Source organism: Bombina bombina, chromosome 6, assembly GCF_027579735.1.
Source record: "Bombina bombina isolate aBomBom1 chromosome 6, aBomBom1.pri, whole genome shotgun sequence".
In the NCBI taxonomy this organism is placed as follows: Eukaryota; Metazoa; Chordata; class Amphibia; order Anura; family Bombinatoridae; genus Bombina; species Bombina bombina.
Genome location: NC_069504.1, coordinates 815795190 through 815822178, shown reverse-complemented (window position 1 = coordinate 815822178; position 26989 = coordinate 815795190). Strand labels below are relative to the sequence as shown.

At 41.1% G+C, this 26989-nt stretch overlaps 1 protein-coding gene across 1 annotated transcript in view; it reads right to left on the bottom strand.

Annotated features, from left to right (window-relative positions):
* Window positions 1-26989, bottom strand: part of CACNA1A (calcium voltage-gated channel subunit alpha1 A) — a 632851-nt gene that overhangs the window by 308349 nt on the left and 297513 nt on the right. The window contains exons 18-20 of the mRNA XM_053718181.1: window positions 10739-11530; window positions 5951-6372; window positions 3635-3776 (exon numbers count right to left, since the gene is read on the bottom strand). Of these exons, the coding sequence (XP_053574156.1) occupies window positions 3635-3776; window positions 5951-6372; window positions 10739-11530 (1356 nt within the window). The remainder of the gene's footprint in view (window positions 1-3634; window positions 3777-5950; window positions 6373-10738; window positions 11531-26989) is intronic.

The following is a 26989-nucleotide window of genomic DNA, read 5'->3' as shown; positions in this document are numbered from 1 at the left end:
GGTCTTAGCACCGCTAGAAGGGACCCTAGTACCTTTGTGAAAATCCTTGGAGCAGTGGCTAATCCGAAAGGAAGTGCCACGAACTGGTAATGCTTGTCCAGGAATGCGAACCTTAGGAACCGATGATGTTCCTTGTGGATAGGAATATGTAGGTACGCATCCTTTAAATCCACCGTGGTCATGAATTGACCTTCCTGGATGGAAGGAAGAATTGTTCGAATGGTTTCCATTTTGAACGATGGAACCTTGAGAAACTTGTTTAGGATCTTGAGATCTAAGATTGGTCTGAACGTTCCCTCTTTTTTGGGAACTACGAACAGATTGGAGTAGAACCCCATCCCTTGTTCTCCTGATGGAACAGGATGAATCACTCCCATTTTTAACAGGTCTTCTACACAATGTAAGAATGCCTGTCTCTTTATGTGGTCTGAAGACAATTGAGACCTGTGGAACCTCCCCCTTGGGGAAAGCCCCTTGAATTCCAGAAGATAACCTTGGGAGACTATTTCTAGCGCCCAAGGATCCAGAACATCTCTTGCCCAAGCCTGAGCGAAGAGAGAGAGTCTGCCCCCCACCAGATCCGGTCCCGGATCGGGGGCCAACATTTCATGCTGTCTTGGTAGCAGTGGCAGGCTTCTTGGCCTGCTTTCCCTTGTTCCAGCCTTGCATTGGTCTCCAGGCTGGCTTGGCTTGAGAAGTATTACCCTCTTGCTTAGAGGACGTAGCACTTGGGGCTGGTCCGTTTCAACGAAAGGGACGAAAATTAGGTTTATTTTTTGCCTTGAAAGACCTATCCTGAGGAAGGGCGTGGCCCTTACCCCCAGTGATATCCGAGATAATCTCTTTCAAGTCAGGGCCAAACAGCGTTTTCCCCTTGAAAGGAATGTTAAGCAATTTGTTCTTGGAAGAAGCATCCGCTGACCAAGATTTCAACCAAAGCGCTCTGCGCGCCACAATAGCAAACTCTAAGCCATCTCCGTGGAGATGTTGCCTGTACAACGGCAAAGAGAATGACTGGGGTAGGCGGAGCCTAGGAGGGATCATGTGACCAGCTTTGCTGGGCTCTTTGCCATTTCCTGTTGGGGAAGAGAATATCCCACAAGTAAGGATGACGCCGTGGACCGGACACACCTATGTTGGAGAAATAATTGTAACCAGATAAGAAAAAACCCAGCTACTAGGTACACTTTATAGTCTAGCTCAGGGTTAGTGAACATTGGAACAATTGCCCAAGGTGCTGCCCAGAAAAATAATGGTGGCATGAGGCATGCGGTGTGCTACCTCCATTTTGCTAACAACTATAACCTGTAAGAAAGAATTTATCATCAACTGGATTATCACCAACTGGACAGAAATACTGATACCTATATGGTATCACAAGTTTTGCGGTAAGAGCTGCTCGGTACTAACTTGCAAGTTATTGTCACCGCTGTTCCAATCAGCCAATAGAGCTTAATCCTATTGGCTGATTGGATTAGCAAATAGGATTGAAGCTCAATCCTATTGGCTGATTGCATCAGCCAATAGGATTTTTTCACCTTTAATTCCGATTGGCTGAAATTCAAGGGACGCCATCTTGGATGATGTCATTAAAAGGAGAATTCATTGTTCAAGAAGACGTCGATTGAAGAGGAGACTCCGTGCCGGATGTCTTGAAGATGGACCCGCTCCGCGCCGGATGGATGACGATAGAAGATGCCGTCTGGATGAAGACTTCTGCCCGGTTGGATGAAGACTTCTGCCAGATTCGTTGAGGATGGATGTCGGGTCTTCAAAAACTGTAAGTGGCTCTTCGGCTGTTAGTGTTAGGCTTTTTTAAGGGTTTATTGGGTGGGTTTTATTTTTAGATTAGGGTTTGGGCGGAAAAAGAGCTAAATACCCTTTTAAGGGCAATGCCCATCCAAATGCCCTTTTCAGGGCAATGGGGAGCTTAGGTTTTTTAGTTAGGATTTTATTTGGGTGGTTGGTTGTGTGGGTGGTGGGTTTTACTGTTGGGGGGTTGTTTGTATTTTTTTTTACAGGTAAAAGAGCTGATTTCTTTGGGGCAATGCCCCGCAAAAAGCTTTTTTTAGGACTATTGGTAGTTTAGTTTAGGCTAGGCTTTTTTTATTTTGGGGGGCTTTTTTTATTTTGATAGGGCTATTAGATTAGGTGTAATTAGTTTAAATATCTGATAATTTCTTTTATTTATTTTGTGTAATTTAGTGGGGGGTTTTGTAATTTAGTTAATTGTATTTAATTTATTTAATTGTAGTGTAAGGTTAGGTGTTAGTGTAAGACAGGTTAGGTTTTATTTTACAGGTACATTTGTATTTATTTTAGCTAGGTAGCTAGTAAATAGTTAATAACTATTTAGTAACTATTCTACCTAGTTAAAATAAATACAAACTTGCCTGAGAAATAAAAATAAAACCTAAGCTAGATACAATGTAACTATTAGTTATATTATAGCTAGCTTAGGGTTTATTTTACAGGTAAGTATTTAGTTTTAAATTATTTAGTTATTAATAGTAGGTTTTATTTAGATTTATTTTAATTACATTAAAGTTAGTGGGTGTTAGGGTTAGACTTAGGGTTAGGTTTAGGGGTTAATAAATTTAGTATAGTGGTGGTGACGTTGGGGGCGGCAGATTAGGGGTTAATAAATGTAGGTAGGTGGCAGCGATGTTAGGGGGCGGCAGATTAGGGGTTTATACTATTTAACTAGTGTTTGCTATGCGGGAGTACGGCGGTTTAGGGGTTAATATGTTTATTATAGCAGCGATGTCCGGAACAGCAGATTAGGGGTTAATCATTTTATTTTAGTGTTTGCGATGCGGGAGGGCTTCGGTTTAGGTGTTAATAGGTGGTTTATGGGTGTTAGTGTACTTTTTAGCACTTTAGTTATGAGTTTTATGTTACAGCTTTGTAGCGTTTAATTTACGGTATGGATCTTGAAGCTTTAGGGTGTACCGCTCACTTTTTGGCCTCCCAGGCAGACTCGTAATACCGGCGCAAAGGAAGTCCCATTGAAAAAGGACTTTTTGAAAGCTGCGGTAGTTACGTTGTGTTACAGCCAAAAAAGTGTGCGGTGCCCCTTAACCTGCAAGACTCGTAATACCAGCGGTAGTGAAAAAGAGCCCTAACGCTGCTTTTTCACTCATACCGCAAAACTCATAATCTAGCCGGCTATTATTTAGTGATGTATTGTGCAATGTGATTATGACACCGTCATTATAATGGAGCCACTATAAAAAATATGCTAGTTTTTTTTTCCATAGAAGCCATGTTTTAATGAAAAGCCTAGAATCTTCATAGTATTGGAACAATTATTATTTGAAGCCTATTGTAATATCATGCATTGTATTGTAAGTATTACAGTTGCTCTTAAACATGTTTTTTTACAAAAAAATATTTAATTGCTTTAATCTTTAAAAGAACTCTGCATTATGAAGCCCTTATATTGAAGAGCAAGTTAGGGAGAGGGAGAGAGTGACAGCAAGATGGCACAAGAGAGTCATGTGATAGGCAAAAATAAAGGTGGATTGATGGGATAATGGAGAAGAAAAATGGGGAAAGATACAAAAGGAGAACAGATGAATACAAAGAATAATGTTAGTAAAGAGGTTGTTTCTAGAAGGAGTAAAAGACTCACGGGTTAGTGGTGGATAAAACAAACATGGAACTGTAAGGGGGCATCGGTTTTGGTCCTTTTCCTTCATCATCATCATCTCCTTCTTCCTCTTTTTTCTCATCTTCCTTCTGAGGTAATGGGGAGACAGCCATTGTCTTATTCACTGCAAAAAGAAGGTAAAATGAGAAAGAGTGCAAAAGTTAAGCTTTAAAAAAAACGGAAAGAAATAAAAATAGATAAAAAGAGTTAATGAAACAGACACATGAGAAAAAAAAAGACCTTAACAAATAACAATTTAGATAAGAATAGTGGGTCAGACCATACTAACAATTTAAAGGGATGGATACAAATAAATAAAGAATAAAGCCAGAGAATAAAACTGAGATGTGGTATCAGAAAGAAAAGTAGGATTCTGGACACAAATACTAAATAAGACCAAGTGAAACAAGTATAGTCTGAGAAACTATGGATGTCAGCAAGGGAAATTAAATGTTCAAAAAGAGAAAAAAATGAAAATCTCATCTTCTTCCATTCTTTTTAAAAGTTGTTAAACCTATATAAAAATACAGAATGTTGTAGAGTTTGGTATTCCGCTATTTCTACTAGAACTATTTTCAAGATCACTGTCCAGCAAAGAAATAATCATTTATTTGGTTGTTTTAAAATACAAAAACAAATTTTTATTGGGGTATAAAATTCTTTTTGATTGCATGGCAAATGACTTGACTTGATAGGTAGCCAATGGTGGAAGTGAAGTCGCAAGGAACATTAGAAATAAAGTATTTTTTAAGTTGCATTTTCAGATGAGTGTGCCCTTATTAGATCAGTTATACATTCAGACTCGCCAGAAACAGCAGTTATCAAGCAGCTGTCACAAAGACCGCTGCTCCATAACCTGTCCACCTGCTCTGAGCAGGCGGACAGACATCGCCGGAAATCAACACGATCGAGTACGATTGGGTTGATTGACACCTCCCTGCTGGCGGCGCATTGGCCGCGAGTCTGCAGGGGGCGGCGTTGCACCAGCAGCTCTTGTAAGCTGCTGGTGCAATGCTGTATACGGAGAGCGTATTGCTCTCCGCATTCAGCGAGGTCTGGCAGGCCTGATCCGCACTGTCGGATCAGGTCCGCCAGACTTTGTTAAATAGAGGTCATGGTCACAAAAAGAAGGTTACATTTATTATTTGAGATGTCCAGAATTCTTAAATACCAGCCATGTTATTAAAAGGTCATTAAGTACATTCTATAAGAATATTATTGAGGATATTCTCCACCTCATTCTACTCATAGGTGCCGCAATGTTGAAATTGGCTTTTCATTGCATTCTAGTGCTGACGTGTTTGCACATGTGCAGTAACTCTTCTTTAGATACCTGCAGTGTAACCTACTTTTCAAAATGGTGGCACCCATGATTAGAGGGAGTTGCATGAATTGTATTTGTGTATAATGCCATTTTAAGCATACATTTGCATAACTCAGAAACTAAAGATATTAAAGGGACATGAAAACCAACATGTTTCTTTCGTGATTCAGGCAGAACATGTAATTTTACACATCATTCCAATTTGCTTCTATTATCTAAATTGCTTCATTCTCTTGGTATCCTTAGCTGAAAAGCATATCTAGGTAGGCTCAGGAGCAGCAATGCATTAGTAGTAGCTAGCTGCTGATTGGTGGCTGCACAAAAATGCCTCTTTTCATTGGTTCACCAGATGTCTTCAGATAGTTTCCAGTAGTGCATAGCTGCTCTTTCAAAAAAGAATACCAAGAAAGCAAATTGGATAAAAGAAGTAAACTGGAAAGTTGTTTAAAATCACATGCTCTATTTGAATCATGAAAAATACAAAGAAAAATGTTGGGTTTCATGTCCCTTTAACTCAGATTTTACATGATAATTTGTTTAAAATTTGGTGGCAAAACACATTGAAGCAATTTCACCATAACTGGCCCTTAATTAATTAAACCTTAAAAATACCAACCATGCCAGTAAAATGTTGACTGGTTAGCAATCCTAATTGAAACACTAGGTTTTAAGGCCATTTTATCATTTTCACAAGAATTAAAGGGATAGTATAGTCAAAATTAAACTTTTATGTGTCAAGATGTGTCCCAAAATTAAAAAAAGAATGCATGAAAAAAAGCTTCTATGAAATAGACAGATAAGTATACCTATTTACCAATGTCTCCTGGCAGCCAAATAGAGGTAAAAATGTTTAGAGAAAAGTCAAATCAGATTAATCAAGTGCCAACAAATGATAAATCTGATACTTTTTTAGCACCTAGAAGATATGGATAAATAGGTTTCATCATTTTATCCTTCTAAAATACCCATTTTACCCTGCCCCACGGCGTTCTCCACAGGTTGAGGGAATGGAGGAGGGATATCCACCACAGTGTGATCTGTTGTTTTTGCCCCTTTGGTATTTTCTGTAGGGTTGCTGAGGGACTGGCTGGGATCAGGGTCAGAAGGAGGTGGCCCAGAATTGGTGGGGTGGGGAGTCCGAAGGGGGACAGAATTCCCAGGAGGCACACTCTTGGTATTTGTGCAGTTGATGTGGTTTCCAATCTTAGCAGGACTGTGGTTAGGGCCGCTTCCTCCAACTCCCCCTGTAGGGGGCTCACTTGTCACTAGTTTAGTGTTTCGAATATTATCCATGTTCTCAGGTAGCTGGTTCTGGTTCTCCTGGCGGGATCGGTCCTGAATAGGCCGTGTGGTGGAGAGATTTGGACCAGAGCTTGGGACAGGGGCAGCTGTATCCCTATAAGAACCAAAATGGAAATGAGAGAAAGGTTAAAGTTTGGAGTGGTGTAGGCCTCTACCCTCTCATGTCATGTCTTAGCATATTAACCACTTGGCTTACAGAACATTGATTCTTTAAGAACACTGACTAATCAAGTGGCTTGACTACGTATAGTTTACATTACAAAACTATTCTTAGGTCCAGAACAAAAATTATGAGGCTTACAATCTACAGGTCAAAACCAAATAATGCAGAGAGAGTTTTGGTAAATACTATTCTAAAACAATGGGGGATATTTATCAAAGGTCTGTCCGACCTGATCTGACAGTGCGGATCAGGTCCGACAGACCTTGCTGAATGCGGAGAGCAATTCGCTCTCCGTATTCAGCATTGCACCAGCAGCTCTTGTGAGCTGCTGGTGCAACGCCGCCCCCTGCAGATTTGTGGCCAGCAGGGGGCTGTCAATCAACCCGATCGTACTAGATCGGGTTGAATTGTGGCGATGTCTGTCCGCCTGCTCACAGCAGGCGGACAGGTTATGGAGCAGCGGTCTTTAGACCGCTGCTTCATAACTGGTGTTTCTGGAGAGCCTGAAGGCTCGCCAGAAACACAGGGCTTCAAGCTCAGTACGGAGCTTGATAGATATGCCCCAATATCTTAACTTTTACGCCATTGTAACTGTCAATTTTAATAAAAACTAGCTCTCTTAGACCATAATTCACAATATATATATATAACCATCCCAAAATCACATAATGTTATCCCTTTTCACTCACAAACTATCGGCCAGATTACGAGTTTTGCGTTATGAGCGGCTCGGTCATAACTTGCAAGTTATTTCCACCGCTCACCTTTAATAGCGCTGCTATTACAGGTTTGCAAAAACCCGGCGTTAGCAGCCAATATGCGTTGAGCACTATACAGCACACAAATACCAGCGCTGCTTTGAGCTGGTTTTACGTGCTTGTGCACGATCTCCCCATAGACATCAAAGGGGAGAGTCGGCTAAAAAAAGCCTAACACCTGCAATAAAGGAGTGTAAAGCTCCGTAACGCAGCCCCATGGATTCCTATGGGGAAAGAAAATTTATGTTTACACCTAACACCCTAACATAAACCCAAGTCTAAACACCCCTAATCTGCCGTCCCTGATATCGCCGACATCTAAATTACACTTATTAACTCCTAATCTGCCGCCCGACATTGCCGACACCTACCTACACTTATTAACCCCTAATCTGCTGCCCCAATGTCATCGCTACCTACATACATTTATTAACCCCTAATTTGCTTCCCCCAATGTCTTTGCTACCTACCTACACTTATTAACCCCTAATCTGCCGCCCCAGCGTCGCCGCTGCCACTATACTAAAGTTATTAACCCCTAAACCTTTGGCCTCCCACATTACTAACTCTAAATAAATATATTAACCCCTAAACCTAACCCTAAGTCTAACCCTAACACCCCTAACTTTAATATAATTAAAATAAATCTATTTAAAACTAAATACCTACCTGTAAAATAAAATCTAAGCTAACTACAATATAGCTAATAATTATATTGTAGCTATCTTAGGTTTAATTTTTATTTCACAGCTAAGTTTGTATTTATTTTAACTAGGTAGACTAGTTACTAAATAGTCATTAACTATTTACTTACTACCTAGTTAAAATAAATACAAACTTAGCTGTAAAATAAAACCTAACCTTTCTTACACTAATACCTAACATTACACTACAATTAAATCAATAACATTAATTAAACACAATTAACTAAATTACAAAAAAATAAACACTAAATTACACAAAATAAAAAAGAAATTATCAAATATTTAAACTAATTAACCTAATATAATAGCCCTATCAAAATAAAAAAGCCCCCCCGAAATAACCCCCCCCCCTAGCCTAAAATAAACTGCCAATAGCCCTTAAAAGGGCCTTCTGCGGGGCATTGCCCCAAAGAAATCAGCTCTTTTACCTGTAAAAAAAATACAAACAACCCCCAACAGTAAAACCCACCACCCACACAACCAAACCCCCCAAATAAAATCCTATCTAAAAAACCTAAGCTCCCCATTGTCCTGAAAAGGGCATTTGGATGGGCATTGCCCTTAAAAGGACATTTAGCTCTTTTCCATTGCCCAAACCCTAAGCTAAAAATAAAACCCACCCAATAAACCCTTAAAAAACTTAACACTAACCCCTGAAGATCCACTTACAGTTTTTGAAGACCGGACATCCATCCTTATCAAGCCAGGAGAAGTCTTCATCCAAGCGGGCAAAAGTCCTCAACGAAGCCAGGAGAAGTTTTCATCCAAGCGGCAAGAAGTGGTCCTCCAGACGGGCAGAAGTCTTCATCCAGTTGGCACCTTCTATCTTCATCCTTCCGACGCGGAGCGGCTCCATCTTCAAGACATCCGGCACGGAGCATCCTCTTCTGTCGACGGATACTGAAGAATGAAGGTTCCTTTAAGGGACGTCATCCAAGATGGCCTCCTTTAAATTCCAATTGGCTGATAGAATTCTATCAGTCAATCGGAATTAAAGGGTAAAAAATCCTATTGGCTGATCCAATCAGCCAATAGGTTTGATCTCGCATTCTATTGGCTGATTGGAACAGCCAATAAAATGCAAGCTCAATCCTATTGGCTGATAGGATTTTTTACCCTTTAATTCCAATTGGCTGATAGAATTCTATCAGCCAATCAGAATTCAAGGGACGCCATCTTGGATGACGTCTCTTAACAGAACCTTCATTCTTCAGTAGCTGTCGACAGAAGAGGATGCTCCGCGCCGGATGTCTTGAAGATGGAGCCGCTCCGCGTCGGAAGGATGAAGATAGAAGATGCCGTCTGGATGAAGATTTCTGCCCACATGAGGACCACTTCTTGCCGCTTGGATGAAGACTTCTCCCGGCTTCTTTGAGGACTTCTGCCTGCTTGGATGAAAACTTCTCCCGGCTTGATGAGGATGAATGTCCGGTCTTCAAAAACTGTAAGTGGATCTTCGGGGGTTAGTGTTAGGTTTTTTTAAGGGTTTATTGGGTGGGTTTTATTTTTAGCTTAGGGTTTGGGCAATGGAAAAGAGCTAAATGCCCTTTTAAGCGCAATGCCCATCCAAATGCCCTTTTCAGGGCAATGGGGAGCTTAGGTTTTTTAGATAGGATTTTATTTGGGGGGTTTGGTTGTGTGGGTGGTGGGTTTTACAGTTGGGGGTTGTTTGTATTTTTTTACAGGTAAAAGAGCTGATTTCTTTGGGGCAATGCCCCGCAAAAGGCCCTTTTCAGGGCTGTTGGCAGTTAAGTTTAGGCTAGGGTTTTTTTTTATTTTCGGGGGGGGGGGGGGGTTATTTGGATAGGGCTATTAAATTAGGTGTAATTAGTTTAAATATTTGATCATTTCTTTTTTATTTTGTGTAATTTAGTGTTTATTTTTTTTGTAATTTAGCTAATTGTATTTAATTAATGTAATTTATTTAATTGCAGTGTAATGTTAGGTGTTAGTGTAAGACAGTTTAGGTTTTATTTTACAGGTAACTTTGTATTTATTTTAACTAGATAGTTAGTAAATTGTTAATAACTATTTACTAACTAGTCTACCTAGTTAAAATAAATACAAACTTACCTGTAAAATAAAACTAAAACCTAAGATAGCTACAATGTAACTATTAGTTATATTGTAGCTAGCTTAGGGTTTATTTTATAGGTAAGTATTTAGTTTTAAATAGGAATTATTTAGTTAATGATAGTAATTTTTATTTAGATTTATTTTAATTATATTAAAGTTCGGGGTGTTAGGGTTAGATTTAGGGTTAGGTTTAGGGGTTAATAACTTTAGTATAGTGGTGGCGGTGACGTTGGGGTGGTAGATTAGGGGTTAATAATATTTAATTAGTGTTTGCGATGCGGGAGTACATCGGTTTAGGGGTTAATATGTTTATTATAGTGGCGGCGATGTCTGGAGCGGCAGATTAGGGGTTAATAATTTTATTTTAGTATTTGCGATGCGGGAGGGCCTCGGTTTAGGGGTTAATAGGTAGTTTATGGGTGTTAGTGTACTTTGTAAAACTTTTGTTATGAGTTTTATGTAGCGCAAAACACATAACTACTGACTTTCAGTTTACGGTACGGATCTTGTAGTTATAGGCTTTACCGCTCACTTTTTGGCTGGACAGGCAAACTCGTAATACCGGTGCTGTGGAAGTCCCATTGAAAAAGGACTTTTTAAAAAGTGCGGTAGTTACATTGCGTGACGGCCAAATAAGTGTGCGGTACACCTATACCTACAAGACTTATAATACCAGCGGTAGTGAAAAAGCAGCGTTATGAGGCTTTTTCACTCATAACGCAAAACTCGTAATCTAGCCGTATGTTTTCTATTACTTACTTTCTTCTGCGATGTCGCCTTTCTCTGTCATCTCTCTTGGCATCATTTTCATAGGTTGACTGAGCAGCATGGCGATGTCTCTTTCTTCTCTCCCCTTCTGGGCCTTCACTGTCCCCTCCTCCCCCACCATCCCTTATTCTCCCACCCTCCCTACCATGACGTATTCTCCTCTCTCCTCCTCGCCCTCCTCCCCCACCCCCTCCTCCAACATCTTCTGAATCTTCAGCAGTTCTGCGATGCACTTTATGCCTGCGGTGATCCCCATCTCCCCGTGGTAAAGGAGATCCACTCCTGCTCTCCTTGCTTCCCCCTCCCCTGTGCCTCCTGTGAGGATCTTGAGGTGGGCGTATTCCTCCATCATTTTCCCCCATCCTATCCTGTGGCCCCAAGTCTTGGCAATCCCTGTTGATATCCTGCTCTTTACTCCGTGGCCTTCGACCAGGCTCCTGCCCCATCTCATATCCTCGCCCCCCACGCTCTTGGAATCGTGCCTGCTTGCGTAAGTAGTCCTCTGCTCGTTGGTGAGAGAGACGTTGCTCCAAAGGAGTCTTCCCATCCCCCGGCCTACTCTTGTTAGTGTTGTTGTTGCGATTCTCCTGAGGATCCACAACCAATGGACGGTCCAGGTGTGTTTTCATATCTGACCTCATGAAGGACAGCTTCCAGCGTTCATCTGGATCCATCTCACTGTACAATGCCTCCCGACTATTCATCAAGTTTTGCCGCCGTATTTCATTTGTACGCTGCTCCCAAATAGACATGTTAGTCTTCTGATTCTTTTGTTGTTCTTTCCTGCAGAAATAGTACATAGATTTGTATGTAAATATATAGGCACTCTTACATCTGAAGCTCTCACATTAACCACAAATTTTTTTTACAATAATTTATAGTGATTTTTTTAATTATAAGCTTTAAGGTTCTTTCATCATGTCAACCCACAGCAACTGAACCTCTCCTAATGGATCCCATTACCCCCCCATTCTTTCTTTTCCAAATAAATCTATAATACACCTACATAGGGTCAGGTTACGAGTGGAGCGCAAACATTTTTTCCCACTTTTTTCTCTCCATTGACGTCTATGGGGGAATAGGTTATCTAGGAAGAAACAATAACACCAGCGCAACTCAAAAGACACAAAAAGTTTACTTCTAGCTAAATTAGCACTCTAGCTTACCTGATAAATTTCTTTCTTTCCAGATATGGTGAACCCACGGATTGAGTAATTACTGTTGGGAATATCACTCCTGGGCAGCAGGAGGAGGCAAAGAGCACCACAGTTAAACTGTTAAGTATCACTCCCTTACACACAGTCATTTGACCGAAGATAAATGAAGAAAAAGGAGTAACACAAGGTGTAGAGGTGCCTGAGGTTATAGTCAAAAGAAAAACTGTCCTTAAATAAAGGGTGGGGCCGTGGACACACCTTTCTCCCAAAAGAAGCCTCAGCCAAAGCAAAAGTATCAAATTTGTAAAATTTTGAAAAAAGTATGTAGAGAAGACCAAGTTGCAGCCTTGCAAATATGTTCCACAGAAGCTTCATTTTTGAAAGCCCAAGAAGAGGAACCAGATCTTGTGGAATGAGCCATAATTCTCTCAGGAGGCTGCTGTCCAGCAGTCTCATAAGCCAAACCAATTATACTTTGTAACCAAAAAGAAAGAGTAGTAGCAGTAGCTTTCTGACCTTTACGCTTCCCAGAGAAACAGACCAAGAGGGCAGAGGACTGGCGAAAATCCTTAGTCCGTAGTCTCGATCACCCAGGAAGGTCTCTGAAAGCATGTGCCCTGAGACAGATGTTCCTGAGAAATCCTCCATGGGAGAGAATCCCTTAAAGACTGATCTAACTCTATTCTCAGAGATAGAGCCGCATGGTCGCCATTCCATTGTCTGAGCATGCACAACTGGAGAGCTCTCAAATGGAATCAAGCAAAAGGAATGATGTCCATGGAAGCCACCATCAGACTGATTACCTCCATACATTGAGCCACTGAAAGATGAGCAGAAGCCTGAAGAGAGAGGCAAGAGGAAATTATTTTGTTTTTCCTGACCTCTGTCAGAAAAATCTTCAATAACAGAGAATCTATTATGGTCCCTAAGAACACTACTCTTGTAGCAGGGGAAAGGGAGCTTTTTTCTAGATTCACATTCCATCTGTAGGAATGAAGAAAAGACAACAATATCTCTGTGTGAGATCACTGCCAAAAGAGCCCCCAGAACCTTTGATATAATTCTGGGAGCCGTGGCTAGAACAAATGGAAGGGCCGCGAACTGAAAATGTATGTCCAGAAAGGCAAATCTCAGGAATCTGTGATGGTCACTGTGAATAGGAACATGAAGATACGCATCCTTTAGGTCTATGGTTGTCATGAACTGACCCTCTTGTACTAAAGGAAGAATGGAGCATATAGTCTCCATCTTGTAGGATGAAACTTTGAGAAACTTGTTTAGACACTTCAAGTCTAGAATGGGATGGAAAGTTCATTCTTTTTTGGGAACCACAAATAGGCTGGAGTAGAACCCGAGACCCTGTTCCTGCATTGGAACGGGAACTATCACTTCCAGGGAGGAAAGATGTTGTATACATTTCAAGAACGCCTCTCTATTTATCTGGTCTGCAGATAATCTGTGAGGAAAAGTCTTGAATTCCAGTTTGTAACCCTGGGATACTATGTCCACAGTCCAGGGATCTGGGACATCTCGTATCCAGGCTTGAGAGAACTGAGAAAGTCAGCCCCCCACCTGATCCGATCGGGGGCAAACCCTCCATGCTGATTTGGAATCAGCTGCGGATTTCTTTTTTTCCCCTTGTTCCAAGACTGATTGGGTTTCCAAGAAGACTTGGATTGTTCCTGCTTGGAAGAAGAAGGGGAAGTCTTTCCTCTGAAGTTATGAAAGGAACGAAAATTACTCTGACGTCCTTTAGGCCTATTCTTCTTATCTTGAGGTAGAAAAGACCCTTTTCCACCCGTAATATCAGAGATAATTTCTGCCAAACCAGGTGTAAACAAGGTTTTGCCCTTGTAAGGAATCGCCAGAATCTTGGCTTTAGAGGAAACGTCCACAGACCAGAATTTCAACCATAATGCCCTGTGGGCTAGGACAGTGAAGCTAGAAGTTTTAGCTCCTAGTCTAACAACCAAAATGGCATCTGCAATAAAGGAATTGGTCAACGTAAGCGCTTTAATCCTATCTTGAATTTCATCCAAGGAAGTCTCTGCTTGAAGAGAATCAGACAAGGCGTTGAACCAATAAGATGCCGCACTAGTCACGGTGGCAATACACACCGCAGGTTGGCATTTGAGACCTTGATGAACATAAATCTTTTTCAAATAAGCCTCCAGCTTCTTGTCCATCAGACCCTTAAAAGAGCAGCTATCCTCAATTGAATAGTGGTTCTCTTAGCCAGAGTGGAAATGGCCCCTTCAACTTTGGGTACAGTATACTAAGGGTCTTTAATGGAGTACTTGACAGGAAACATTTTCTTAAAAATGGGAGACGGGAAAAAGCCACCCTTGGTTTCTCCCATTCCTGTGAGATAATCTCCCTAGCACGGTCCAGCACAGGAAAAATCTCAGAAGTGGAAGGTTCATCAAAGAAACTATTAAGTTTACTAGATTTCTTAGGAGTGACAATGACAGGGGTATCGGAGTCATCTAAAGTAGCTAAAACTTCTTTTAATAATACACAAAGGTGTTCAAGCTTAAATCTGAAGGATACCACTTCTCAGAAGAAGGAATTATACTGTCCGAATCTGAGATTTCACCCTCAGAAAGTCCAGATGTATCTTCCTCATCAGACTTATTAGAAAGGGCAACTTGGGAAGCAGAACTGAGGACAGGCACCTTACTTTCTGAATTTCTAGAGTTCCTCTTGCGTTTTCCCTGTAATCTGGGAATGGTCGCTAATGCCGCAGATACCGCTGAAGATACCTGGGCAGCAATTTCTGCTTTTAAATAAATTCCACTAGGAGTTATAGAGGAACCACAGGGCATTGCATGTAACACCATTGAGGCTTGGGGCGTAGCAGGAGAAAGCTGAGGTATTATTTTAACAGCATCATCCTGAGAGACATTAGGCTCAAAAATGTTCTTTATTTTGCAAGGTTTTCTTGACACATGAAGAACAAAATTGCATAGGAACTGCAATCTGAGCATCTAAACATAATAAGCATGAATTCATGAGAGCAGGCTCTTGCTCCATATCAGACATGTTTTGAAACAGTAAATAAACTTGTACAGATAAGCTTCAAAGATTTTAATCTGCAATTAAAATAAGCCAAGGAAAAAATATACTTTAAATTTTAATCCCAAATTAGGATCGATCCCCAGATAAAATTATGTGAGAAAAGTTAAGAAAACACTTTTAATAAACATCAAATAAACTTCTAAAATACCCCTCAGGCAACCCCACACCTCAATTACTGAGGTGCCTTACCACTACCAATTAAGATCGTATCACCCAGAAATGGAGAAAAACAACCTTTTCCCTCAGAAACGTTATGAAGTAAAGACGGTAATGTGACTGCAACTGCTGAGCTCAAATTACTGCTACTACACATAGACGCACTAAAAATAGCTTCCTGGTACACTGAGTACCAGAAATCACCGTTTTTTTAAACCGGACAGTTTAAAATGTTGCATCGGTTTATTTTAAAGCAAAGGGGAAATGAATAAGCTGATGAAATAGAAAATTCAGCCTTACTTTTCAGTTTAAAACTGTATTGTTTTATCAAGTAAATATGTGTCAGAAAATAAAGCCTAATAAAAACATTTTACAATTTCTTTTTAAAAGAGTTTAAGGGGCTTATTTATCAAGCTCCGTATAAAGATCGCTGCTCCATAATCTCTTCGCCTGCTCTGAGGCGGTGGACAGAAATCAACCTGATCGAATACGATCGGGTTGAATGACACCCCCTGCTAGCGGCCGATTGCCCGGGAATCTGCAGGGGGCGGTATTGCACCAGTAGTTCACCAGAACTGCTGGTGCAATGATAAATTCCGAGAGTGTATGCTGTCGGCATTTATCGATGTGCAGCGGACATGATCCGCAATATCGGATCATGTCCACTCGCACAATAATAAATAGGCCCCTAGATGTTAGTCTCACACATGCTACAGTGCTATCAGTGTAACCGATACAACATGATTAACAATGTCCCAATAAAAAAGCAGTGTCTTTTAATTTGTTAAGTGCATGGTCTCCCCAACTGGAAGAAAAAGCACTTACCTGCTCCGCTGTCCGGCATGTAGACAGTTACAAGGTATGAGAAGACACAGTTCTTCACAGAGACCTTTGAAAAAGAAACTCTGGCTTTCAAAATTAGGGCAGCAATTGTTAGGAAAACTCAGTAAGTACCTCTTTACAAGTTCCTAACTGCTTTATTGCCACTACTTTCAGTGTTCGTTACTGAAGGAAGCCACATCTCTATGATGACGAGGGGGTGAAAGGCGCATCGGCATTGGTTGACCAGCCCACGTGACTTGACATGCTGAATTGACATGCTGAATTGTATGTTTGGTGAAGCATTCAGTAACGAACTCTGAAAGTAAAGCAAGTTTGTGTTCCCGATGGTGACTACATCTTGCTACCTGAGTGTGTAGCAGAAGAGAAAGGAAGTTGTGTTTCTGCTTGGAGGTGCTTTTGTCTGGAAGAGCATATTTGGAGTGCTGGGTGTCCATACGATGGTTTAGGCAGGCAGCGAATATATGCAGTCAAATGAGGGGTACGTGATCACTATAAGAGGTACCCTCCTGCATGCTGTGCAGCATTACTAACCCTATTGCTTGACTTGCTCTATACTCCGACCTCCGCTTTTACTGTGCCAAACAGTTTTAAGGTCCTACGACACCTTCCACTTACCATATTGTGGATATAACCATCAGATTGCTGTGACTATTCTTTTCCCACTAAAACAAAAGGACTTTGTCTGGCTTACAACACTACAGACTTTCCTTGATCTATATAGGTCCGGTTTGTTTACATCACATATTAACTTGCTTACTAACTAGCCACTTGCTTACTAACTAGCCATAGAGCTTATAACCTTACTTAAGCATGGCCATGCTTCCTGCCTTGTGATATATATGCATCTGTGTATAAGCTGTGTTATATACTTGACCACATGTTTAGTGGCTGCGCATAGACAGATTAGATCCCTCTTATCTCTGTTTCAGCTCAGGTGTTTCCTATAACCTCCTTTGGGGGGTCCTGAGTTATTGAACGGGTGTAGTTGGTCTGTGCACATCTTCACAACTTATGATATATATTGAGTGTCACTTTACTCTTTTGGCAGGAATCTCTATGAAACACTGCTTGTGTCACACTGGGGCCGGCCCTAGATTTTTTAAGTTTAGATTAACTTTTTGTTCTTTACTCACTTTATGTGTAAAATCCAGTATTTATTAGTGATATTACTATGTATCACTTTATCTCCCTTTTTTGAATTTGTATATATATATATATATATATATATATATATATATATATATATATATACTGTGTATATGTACAAAACACGGGTGGGGTCAGCACTCTCAGGCTGGACCGGGTACACATCCTATGACCCTGTAACATGCACAGCACTGGGTGCAAAACAGCACTCTCAGGAAGCTGCACTGTCACCAGATTCACAGGCAGTTAACCCCAGACAGGCCTGGGTGCAAGGCCCAAACAGGGAAAATTACAAAAAAATAATACATTAATATAGCACACAGAGAAAGTCCAGCACTTACTCACAAGCTCTCAACTAAGATAAAAAGCAGCAATGGAAGAGTTAGTTACCGCATCTGGTCAAATGGGAAAAGCCAAGGTACCTCGTCAAGGTCTCTTCCAAAAACCTGGGTCCCTAAACAGCCACACAATGCAGGCTCACATTCAAACAACTGTGAAAAAATGGAGGGTGCATAGGCTTATGTAATCTCCCCAAACATATACAAAACACGGGTGGGGTCAGCACTCTCAGGCCGGACCGGGTACACATCCTATGACCCTGTAATATGCACAGCCCTGGGTGCAAAACAGCACTCTCAGGAAGCTGCACTGTCACCAGTTAACCCTGTCTCTGTACTATATTAATGTATTCTTTTTTTGCAATTTTCCCTGTTTGGGCCTTGCACCCAGGCCTGTCTGGGGTTAACTGCCTGTGACTCTGGTGACAGTAGGATTCTATGAGATAGTTAAGTGAAATTTTTGTACCATTGTCAAAGCATGCAAAGTTGAAGAGGTCTCAAATGGAACTGTGCAAAAGGAAGAACATCTGATGCTGCAATCATCAGACTTAACACTTCCATACATTGAGCTACATATAGGCTGTATATTTAGTGTAGCTGTGAGCAAACTGACTGTAACTTGATCCGTTAGAGAAAGCTGCATTGTTACTGAGTCTATAATGAGAAAGAGAACTCTTAAATTATTTCTCCAACCATGTCTGCAAAGAAAACAACAGTAGACTGTTGGTATGAAATACAGCTAAAGGAAAAAATTGAGCCTAAACTAATTAGTTGTTCACTGAACTACATGAGTTTTTATTACAGACAAGCGAGTTCCTAGAACCAAACAGAAGAGCCACCAACTGTAAAAATATTATCTAAAAGGCAAATCTTAGAAACTGGAGATGGTCTAGGGATAGTAAGGAAGGCATCCTTCAAATTAGATATAAATTGACCATGTTGAAAAAGGGGTAGAATTGCTCAGATTGTTACTATTTTAAAAAACAGGAAATTTGTTTAAAGTCATTAGGTCAAGAATTGGTCTGAAAAGTCCTTCTTACTTGGGAATAATAGAAAAGGGTGGAATAAAATCCCTGGCCTTCTTCCAAAACCTAAATAAAGCTAATAAAATTTGGAAAGTCTTTTGGAACATGAGACAGAAGACAGCTTTCTCTAAAAGGCCTTGGTTTAAAACCTATTCAGTAATCCTGGGAAACTATGTTTATAATGCGTAAACTGCCCCCTACCAGAAAAGAATCTGAATTTGTGCCTTACCTTCATGCTGATTTAGAAGCGGAAGAAGGCTCATATAATGCTTGTCTTTGTTCCAACTTGATTAAACTTCCAGTTGGCAAAAGGAACGAAAAGGTCTAATTGTTCAATTTTTCCCTTAGACTTGTCCTGAGGGAGAAAAGTTCCTTTTTCTCCAGACATAGTAGAAATGATAACGTCAAGACAGGTCCAAATACATTCTTCCTTGAAAAGGAGAGATAAAAGTCTATCTTTTGACAACTTCTGGTCAATAATGTGACCAAAATAAATGCATTAGTCGACTTTAGATGTTTCAAACTATTTTGAATATCTACATCCACAGAGTCTCCTGAGATTTGTTCAGATAAATTGTCACACCAAAGAGCAGACACAACTGCTAAAGCAATTATTGGTAACCTTTCATCGAAAGGACCTTTTCAGCAATTTCATGGTTCCTGAAAAATGTACTATTATCTAAGGGAATAGTAGTGTGTTTGGCTAAAGCGAATTGCACCATCAACCACTGGAAAAGTTTCCAAAAACTCTATATTAGAAGCCGGTAAGGGAAACATCCTATTAAGTTTAGGAGACAGATCAAAAGAGAAGACCAGGCTTGGTTCCCTTTTTGAAAATGTTTAATAGGAGACTCGGGAACAGGAAAAAAACATTTTTTTTTTTATTTCTGTTAATAAATTTAAAAACAGTAAATAAAATGTCTGGAAACAAGTAACTGGGACCTTGTAGAATAAGGTCAGAAACATATGAGACAGACAACCTTTGGCAATAAGTATTAAATGGAAAACCTCCTTGTGTAATAATAGTAAATAGTATTGGAACAAATGAAATCTGCACTTCACCTTTGAGAATTCTCAATATAACAAAATGAAAGTCCATAAGCACCGGTGCAACACTTCATAAGGCTACCCTCTGTGCCTCAAATAACATAGGAATACAGACACAACGTGGCAAACGGTATAAAGGCTATACCTTTTATTAGAGCAACGTTTCGGGGCTCCTGCCCCTTTCTCAAGCTAATTATAAATACAAAAAACACATCCTTTATAGACCTAACATAAAACAGGTAACCAATAATCACACATGGGAGGGGTTAGCAGGAAGTGACATCATCACAGCTCTTTTTACAAAGACGAAAAACACTTTTTTAACATTACCCCTATATTGATTATGTGTGTATTAAGTTGCCTGATTAAAAACAAATGCAGCAAATTACCCACCATTTTAAGTATGATAATAAACATAAATTCACAGGTTTTAAATTCAAATAAATTTCAAATCAATGGAAGGAGATCAAATTCCCTATTGAGCCCCTTAGGAAACATACTATTTAGACGCCAGATCCATTTAGCGACCCAAAGAATAAGAGATCGCATTTGCCAATATAAGTCAACCATACGTAGTGATAAAATGTTACACCTCCCTGTACCAGCACACTTTGCACAAATGGGACATCAGGCCAACCAGTTAAGGTATCTTGTTATAGATAGTGCCCCCAAAAACCCAAGAGGGGGGGACAGAGATAGGGACTTACTTAAGAGGGAAGCTAAATGGATCTGGCGTCTAAATAGTATGTTTCCTAAGGGGCTCATTAGGGAATTTGATCTCCTTCCATTGATTTGAAATTTATTTGAATTTAAAACCTGTGAAAACAGAATTTATGCTTACCTGATAAATTACTTTCTCCAACGGTGTGTCCGGTCCACGGCGTCATCCTTACTTGTGGGAATATCTCTTCCCCAACAGGAAATGGCAAAGAGTCCCAGCAAAGCTGGCCATATAGTCCCTCCTAGGCTCCGCCCACCCCAGTCATTCGACCGACGGACAGGAGGAAAAATATAGGAGAAACCATATGGTACCGTGGTGACTGTAGTTAGAGAAAATAATTCATCAGACCTGATTAAAAAACCAGGGCGGGCCGTGGACCGGACACACCGTTGGAGAAAGTAATTTATCAGGTAAGCATAAATTCTGTTTTCTCCAACATTGGTGTGTCCGGTCCACGGCGTCATCCTTACTTGTGGGAACCAATACCAAAGCTTTAGGACACGGATGAAGGGAGGGAGCAAATCAGGTTACCTAAACGGAAGGCACCACGGCTTGCAAAACCTTTCTCCCAAAAATAGCCTCAGAAGAAGCAAAAGTATCAAATTTGTAAAATTTGGCAAAAGTGTGCAGTGAAGACCAAGTCGCTGCCTTACATATCTGATCAACAGAAGCCTCGTTCTTGAAGGCCCATGTGGAAGCCACAGCCCTAATCGAGTGAGCTGTGATTCTTTCAGGAGGCTGCCGTCCGGCAGTCTCGTAAGCCAATCGGATGATGCTTTTAAGCCAAAAGGAAAGAGAGGTAGAAGTCGCTTTTTGACCTCTCCTTTTACCAGAATAAACGACAAACAGAGAAGATGTTTGTCTGAAATCTTTTGTAGCTTCTAAATAGAATTTTAGAGCACGGACTACGTCCAAATTGTGTAACAAACGTTCCTTCTTTGAAAATGGATTCGGACACAAAGAAGGTACAACTATCTCCTGGTTAATATTTTTGTTAGAAACAACCTTTGGAAGAAAACCAGGCTTAGTACGCAAAACCACCTTATCTGCATGGAACACCAGATAGGGCGGAGAAAACTGCAGAGCAGATAACTCTGAAACTCTTCTAGCAGAAGAAATAGCAACCAAAAACAAAACTTTCCAAGATAACAACTTAATATCTATGGAATGTAGAGGTTCAAACAGAACCCATTGAAGAACTGAAAGAACTAGATTTAAACTCCAGGGAGGAGTCAAGGGTCTGTAAACAGGCTTGATCCTAACCAGAGCCTGAACAAATGCTTGAACATCTGGCATAGCTGCCAGTTGTTTGTGTAGTAAGACAGATAAAGCAGAAATCTGTCCCTTTAGAGAACTCGCAGATAATCCTTTATCCAAACCTTCTTGCAGAAAGGAAAGAATCTTAGGAATGTTTACCTTATTCCAAGGGAATCCCTTGGATTCACACCAGCAGATATATCTTTTCCATATTTTATGGTAAATCTTTCTAGTTACCGGTTTTCTGGCCTGAACCAGAGTATCAATCACCGAATCTGAAAACCCACGCTTTGATAGAATCAAGCGTTCAATCTCCAAGCCGTCAGCTGGAGGGAGACCAGATTTGGATGTTCGAATGGACTCTGAACAAGAAGGTCCTGTCTCAAAGGTAGCTTCCATGGTGGAACCGATGACATATTCACCAGGTCTGCATACCAAGTCCTGCGTGGCCACACAGGAGCTATCAAGATCACCGAGACCCTCTCCTGTTTGATCCTGGCTACCAGCCTGGGAATGAGAGGAAACGGTGGGAACACATAAGCTAGGTTGAAGGTCCAAGGCGCTACTAGTGCATCCACTAGAGTCGCCTTGGGATCCCTGGATCTGGACCCGTAGCAAGGAACCTTGAAGTTCTGACGAGACGCCATCAGATCCATGTCTGGAATGCCCCATAATTGAGTCAACTGGGCAAAAATCTCCGGGTGGAGTTCCTACTCCCCCGGATGGAATGTCTGACGACTCAGATAATCCGCTTCCCAGTTTTCCACACCTGGGATGTGGATCGCAGATAGATGGCAGGAGTGATTCTCCGCCCATTGTATTATTTTGGTTACTTCTTTCATCGCCAGGGAACTCCTTGTTCCCCCCTGATGATTGATATATGCAACAGTCGTCATGTTGTCTGATTGGAATCTTATGAATCTGGCCTTTGCAAGCTGAGGCCAAGCCCTGAGAGCATTGAATATCGCTCTTAGTTCCAGAATGTTTATCGGGAGAAGAGACTGTTCCCGAGACCATAGTCCCTGAGCTTTCAGGGATTCCCAGACCGCACCCCAGCCCACTAGACTGGCATCGGTCGTGACAATGACCCACTCTGGTCTGCGGAAGCTCATTCCCTGGGATAGGTGGTCCAGGGATATCCACCAACGGAGTGAATCTCTGGTCTTCTGATCTACTTGAATCACTGGAGACAAGTCTGTATAGTCCCCATTCCACTGTTTCAGCATGCACAGTTGTAATGGTCTTAGATGAATTCACGCAAAAGGAACTATGTCCATTGCTGCAACCATCAACCCTACTACTTCCATGCACTGAGCTATGGAAGGACGTTGAACAGAATGAAGAACTTGACAAGCGCTTAGAAGTTTTGACTTTCTGACATCTGTCAGAAAGATCCTCATTTCTAAGGAATCTATTATTGTTCCCAGGAAGGGAACTCTTGTTGACGGAGACAGAGAACTTTTTTCTATGTTCACCTTCCATCCGTGAGATCTGAGAAAGGCCGATGTCTGTATGAGCCTTTGCTTTTGAAAGGGACGACGCTTGTATTAGAATGTCGTCCAAGTATGGTACTACTGCAATGCCCCTCGGTCTTAGAACCGCTAGAAGGGACCCGAGTACCTTTGTGAAAATTCTTGGAGCAGTGGCTAATCCGAATGGGAGGGCCACAAACTGGTAATGTTTGTCCAGAAAGGCGAACCTTAGGAACTGATGATGTTCTTTGTGGATAGGAATATGTAGGTACGCATCCTTTAGATCCACGGTAGTCATAAATTGACCTTCCTGGATAGTGGGTAGAATCGTTCGAATGGTTTCCATTTTGAACGATGGTACCCTGAGAAATTTGTTTAGGATCTTTAAATCCAGAATTGGTCTGAAGGTTCCCTCTTTTTTGGGAACTACGAACAGATTTGAGTAAAATCCCATTGCTTGTTCCGTCATTGGAACTGGGTGTATCACTCCCATCTTTAGCAGGTCTTCTACACAATGTAAGAACGCCTGTCTCTTTATTTGGTTTGAGGATAAGTGAGACATGTGGAACCTTCCCCTTGGGGGTAGTTCCTTGAATTCCAGAAGATAACCCTGAGAAACTATTTCTAGCGTCCAGGGATCTCTTGCCCAAGCCTGAGCAAAGAGAGAGAGTCTGCCCCACACTAGATCCGGTCCCGGATCGGGGGCTACTCCTTCATGCTGTTTTGTTAGCGGTAGCAGGCTTCTTGGTCTGCTTACCCTTGTTCCAGCCTTGCATCGGTTTCCAGGCTGGTTTGGACTGTGATGCATTACCCTCTTGCTTCGAGGATGCAGAATTAGAGGCCGGTCCGTTCATGAAATTATGAAAGGAACGAAAATTAGACTTATTCTTGGCCTTGAAAGGCCTATCTTGTGGGAGGGAGTGGCCCTTTCCCCCAGTGATGTCTGAGATAATCTCCTTCAATTCTGGTCCAAAGAGAGTTTTACCCTTGAAGGGGATGTTAAGCAATTTTGTCTTGGATGATACATCCGCTGACCAAGACTTTAGCCAAAGCGCTCTGCGCGCCACAATTGCAAACCCTGAATTTTTCGCTGCTAATCTAGCTAATTGCAAAGCGGCATCTAAAATAAAAGAGTTAGCCAACTTAAGTGCGTGAACTCTGTCCATAACCTCCTCATATGGAGTCTCTCTACTGAGCGACTTTTCTAGTTCCTCGAACCAGAACCACGCTGCTGTAGTGACAGGAACAATGCACAAAATGGGTTGTAGAAGGTAACCTTGCTGTACAAAAATCTTTTTAAGCAAACCTTCCAATTTTTTATCCATAGGATCTTTGAAAGCACAACTATCTTCGATAGGAATAGTAGTGCGCTTGTTTAGAGTAGAAACTGCCCCCTCGACCTTAGGGACTGTCTGCCATAAGTCCTTTCTGGGGTCGACCATAGGAAATAATTTCTTAAATATAGGAGGGGGAACAAAAGGTTTGCCGGGCTTCTCCCACTCCTTATTCACTATGTCCGCCACCCGCTTGGGTATAGGAAAAGCGTCGGGGTGCACCGGAACCTCTAGGAACTTGTCCATCTTGCATAATTTTTCTGGAAAGACCAAGTTGTCACAATCATCCAGAGTAGATAATACCTCCTTAAGCAGTGCGCGGAGATGTTCTAATTTAAATTTAAATGTCACAACATCAGGTTCAGCCTGTTGAGAAATTTTTCCTGAATCTGAAATTTCCCCATCTGACAAAACCTCCCTCATGGCCCCTTCAGATTGGTGTGAGGGTATGACAGAACAATTATCATCAGCGCCCTCCTGCTCTTCAGTGTTTAAAACAGAGCAATCGCGCTTTCTCTGATATGCAGGCATTTTGGATAAAATATTTGCTATGGAGTTATCCATTACAGCCGTCAATTGTTGCATGGTAATAAGCATTGGCGCGCTAGAAGCACTAGGGGCCTCCTGCGTGGGCAAAACTGGCGTAGACACAGAAGGAGATGATGTAGAACCATGTCTACTCCCTTCATCTGAGGAATCATCTTGGGCAATTTTATTATCTGTGGCAGTACTGTCCTTACTTTGTTTGGACGCTATGGCACAATTATCACACAATTTTGAAGGGGGAGACACATTGGCTTTCATACATATAGAACATAGCTTATCTGAAGGCACAGACATGTTAAACAGGCTTAAACTTGTCAATAAAGCACAAAAACCGTTTTAAAACAAAACCGTTACTGTCTCTTTAAATTTTAAACAGAGCACACTTTATTACTGAATATGTGAAAATATATGAAGGAATTGTTCAAAATTTACCAAAATTTCACCACAGTGTCTTAAAGCATTAAAAGTATTGCACACCAATTTTCAGAGCTTTAACCCTTAAAATAACGAAACCGGAGCCGGTTACAGATTTAACCCCTATACAGTCCCAGCTACAGCCTTTGCTGTGACTTTACCAAGCCCAGAGGGGAATACGATACCAAATTACGCCTTCTAGGAACTTTTCCAACTACTTTCAGGTCCTCACACATGCATCTGCATGTCTTGCACTCAAAAACAACTGCGCAGTAATGGCACGAAAATGAGGCTCAGCCTACAACTGGGAAGGCCCTTCCTGACTGGAAAAGGTGTCTAACATAGTGCCTGACGTTAAAAAACGTTCCCCAAGTTTATAAGTGTGAATTATCAGCATAAACATGTATAAAATGTCCAAATAAAGCAATCGATTTAGCCCATAAAAGTGTCTACCAGTTTTATAGCCCATATTAAGCCCTTTATTCTGTTTGAGACTAAGAAAATGGCTTACCGGTCCCCATGAGGGGAAATGACAGCCTTCCAGAATTACACAGTCTTGTTAGAAATATGGCTAGTCATACCTTAAGCAGAAAAGTCTGCTGTTTCCCCCAACTGAAGTTACTTCATCTCAACAGTCCTATGTGGAAACAGCAATCGATTTTAGTTACTGTCTGCTAAAATCATCTTCCTCTCACAAACAGAAATCTTCATCTTTTTCTGTTTCAGAGTAAATAGTACATACCAGCACTATTTTAAAATAACAAACTCTTGATAGTAGAATAAAAAAACTACAACTAAACACCACATACTCTTAACCATCTCCGTGGAGATGTTGCCTGTGCAACGGCAAAGAGAATGACTGGGGTGGGCGGAGCCTAGGAGGGACTATATGGCCAGCTTTGCTGGGACTCTTTGCCATTTCCTGTTGGGGAAGAGATATTCCCACAAGTAAGGATGACGCCGTGGACCGGACACACCAATGTTGGAGAAATTATGTTTATTATCATACTTAAAATGGTGGGTAATTTGCTGCATTTGTTTTTAATCAGGCAACCTAATACACACATAATTAATATAGGGTTAATGTTAAAAAAGTGTTTTTCTTCTTTGTAAAAAGAGCTGTGATGATGTCACTTCCTGCTAACCCCTCCCATGTGTGATTATTGGTTACCTGTTTTATGTTAGGTCTATAAAGGATGTGTTTTTTGTAATTATAATTAGCTTGAGAAAGGGGCAGGAGCCCTGAAACGTTGCTCTAATAAAAGGTATAGCCTTTATACCGTGAAAATTGGTGTGCAATACTTTTAATGCTTTAAGACACTACAACTAAACACCACATACTCTTAACCTGCCTTACATATCTGATCAACAGAAGCCTCGTTCTTGAAGGCCCATGTGGAAGCCACAGCCCTAATCGAGTGAGCTGTGATTCTTTCAGGAGGCTGCCGTCCGGCAGTCTCGTAAGCCAATCGGATGATGCTTTTAAGCCAAAAGGAAAGAGAGGTAGAAGTCGCTTTTTGACCTCTCCTTTTACCAGAATAAACGACAAACAGAGAAGATGTTTGTCTGAAATCTTTTGTAGCTTCTAAATAGAATTTTAGAGCACGGACTACGTCCAAATTGTGTAACAAACGTTCCTTCTTTGAAAATGGATTCGGACACAAAGAAGGTACAACTATCTCCTTGTTAATATTTTTGTTAGAAACAA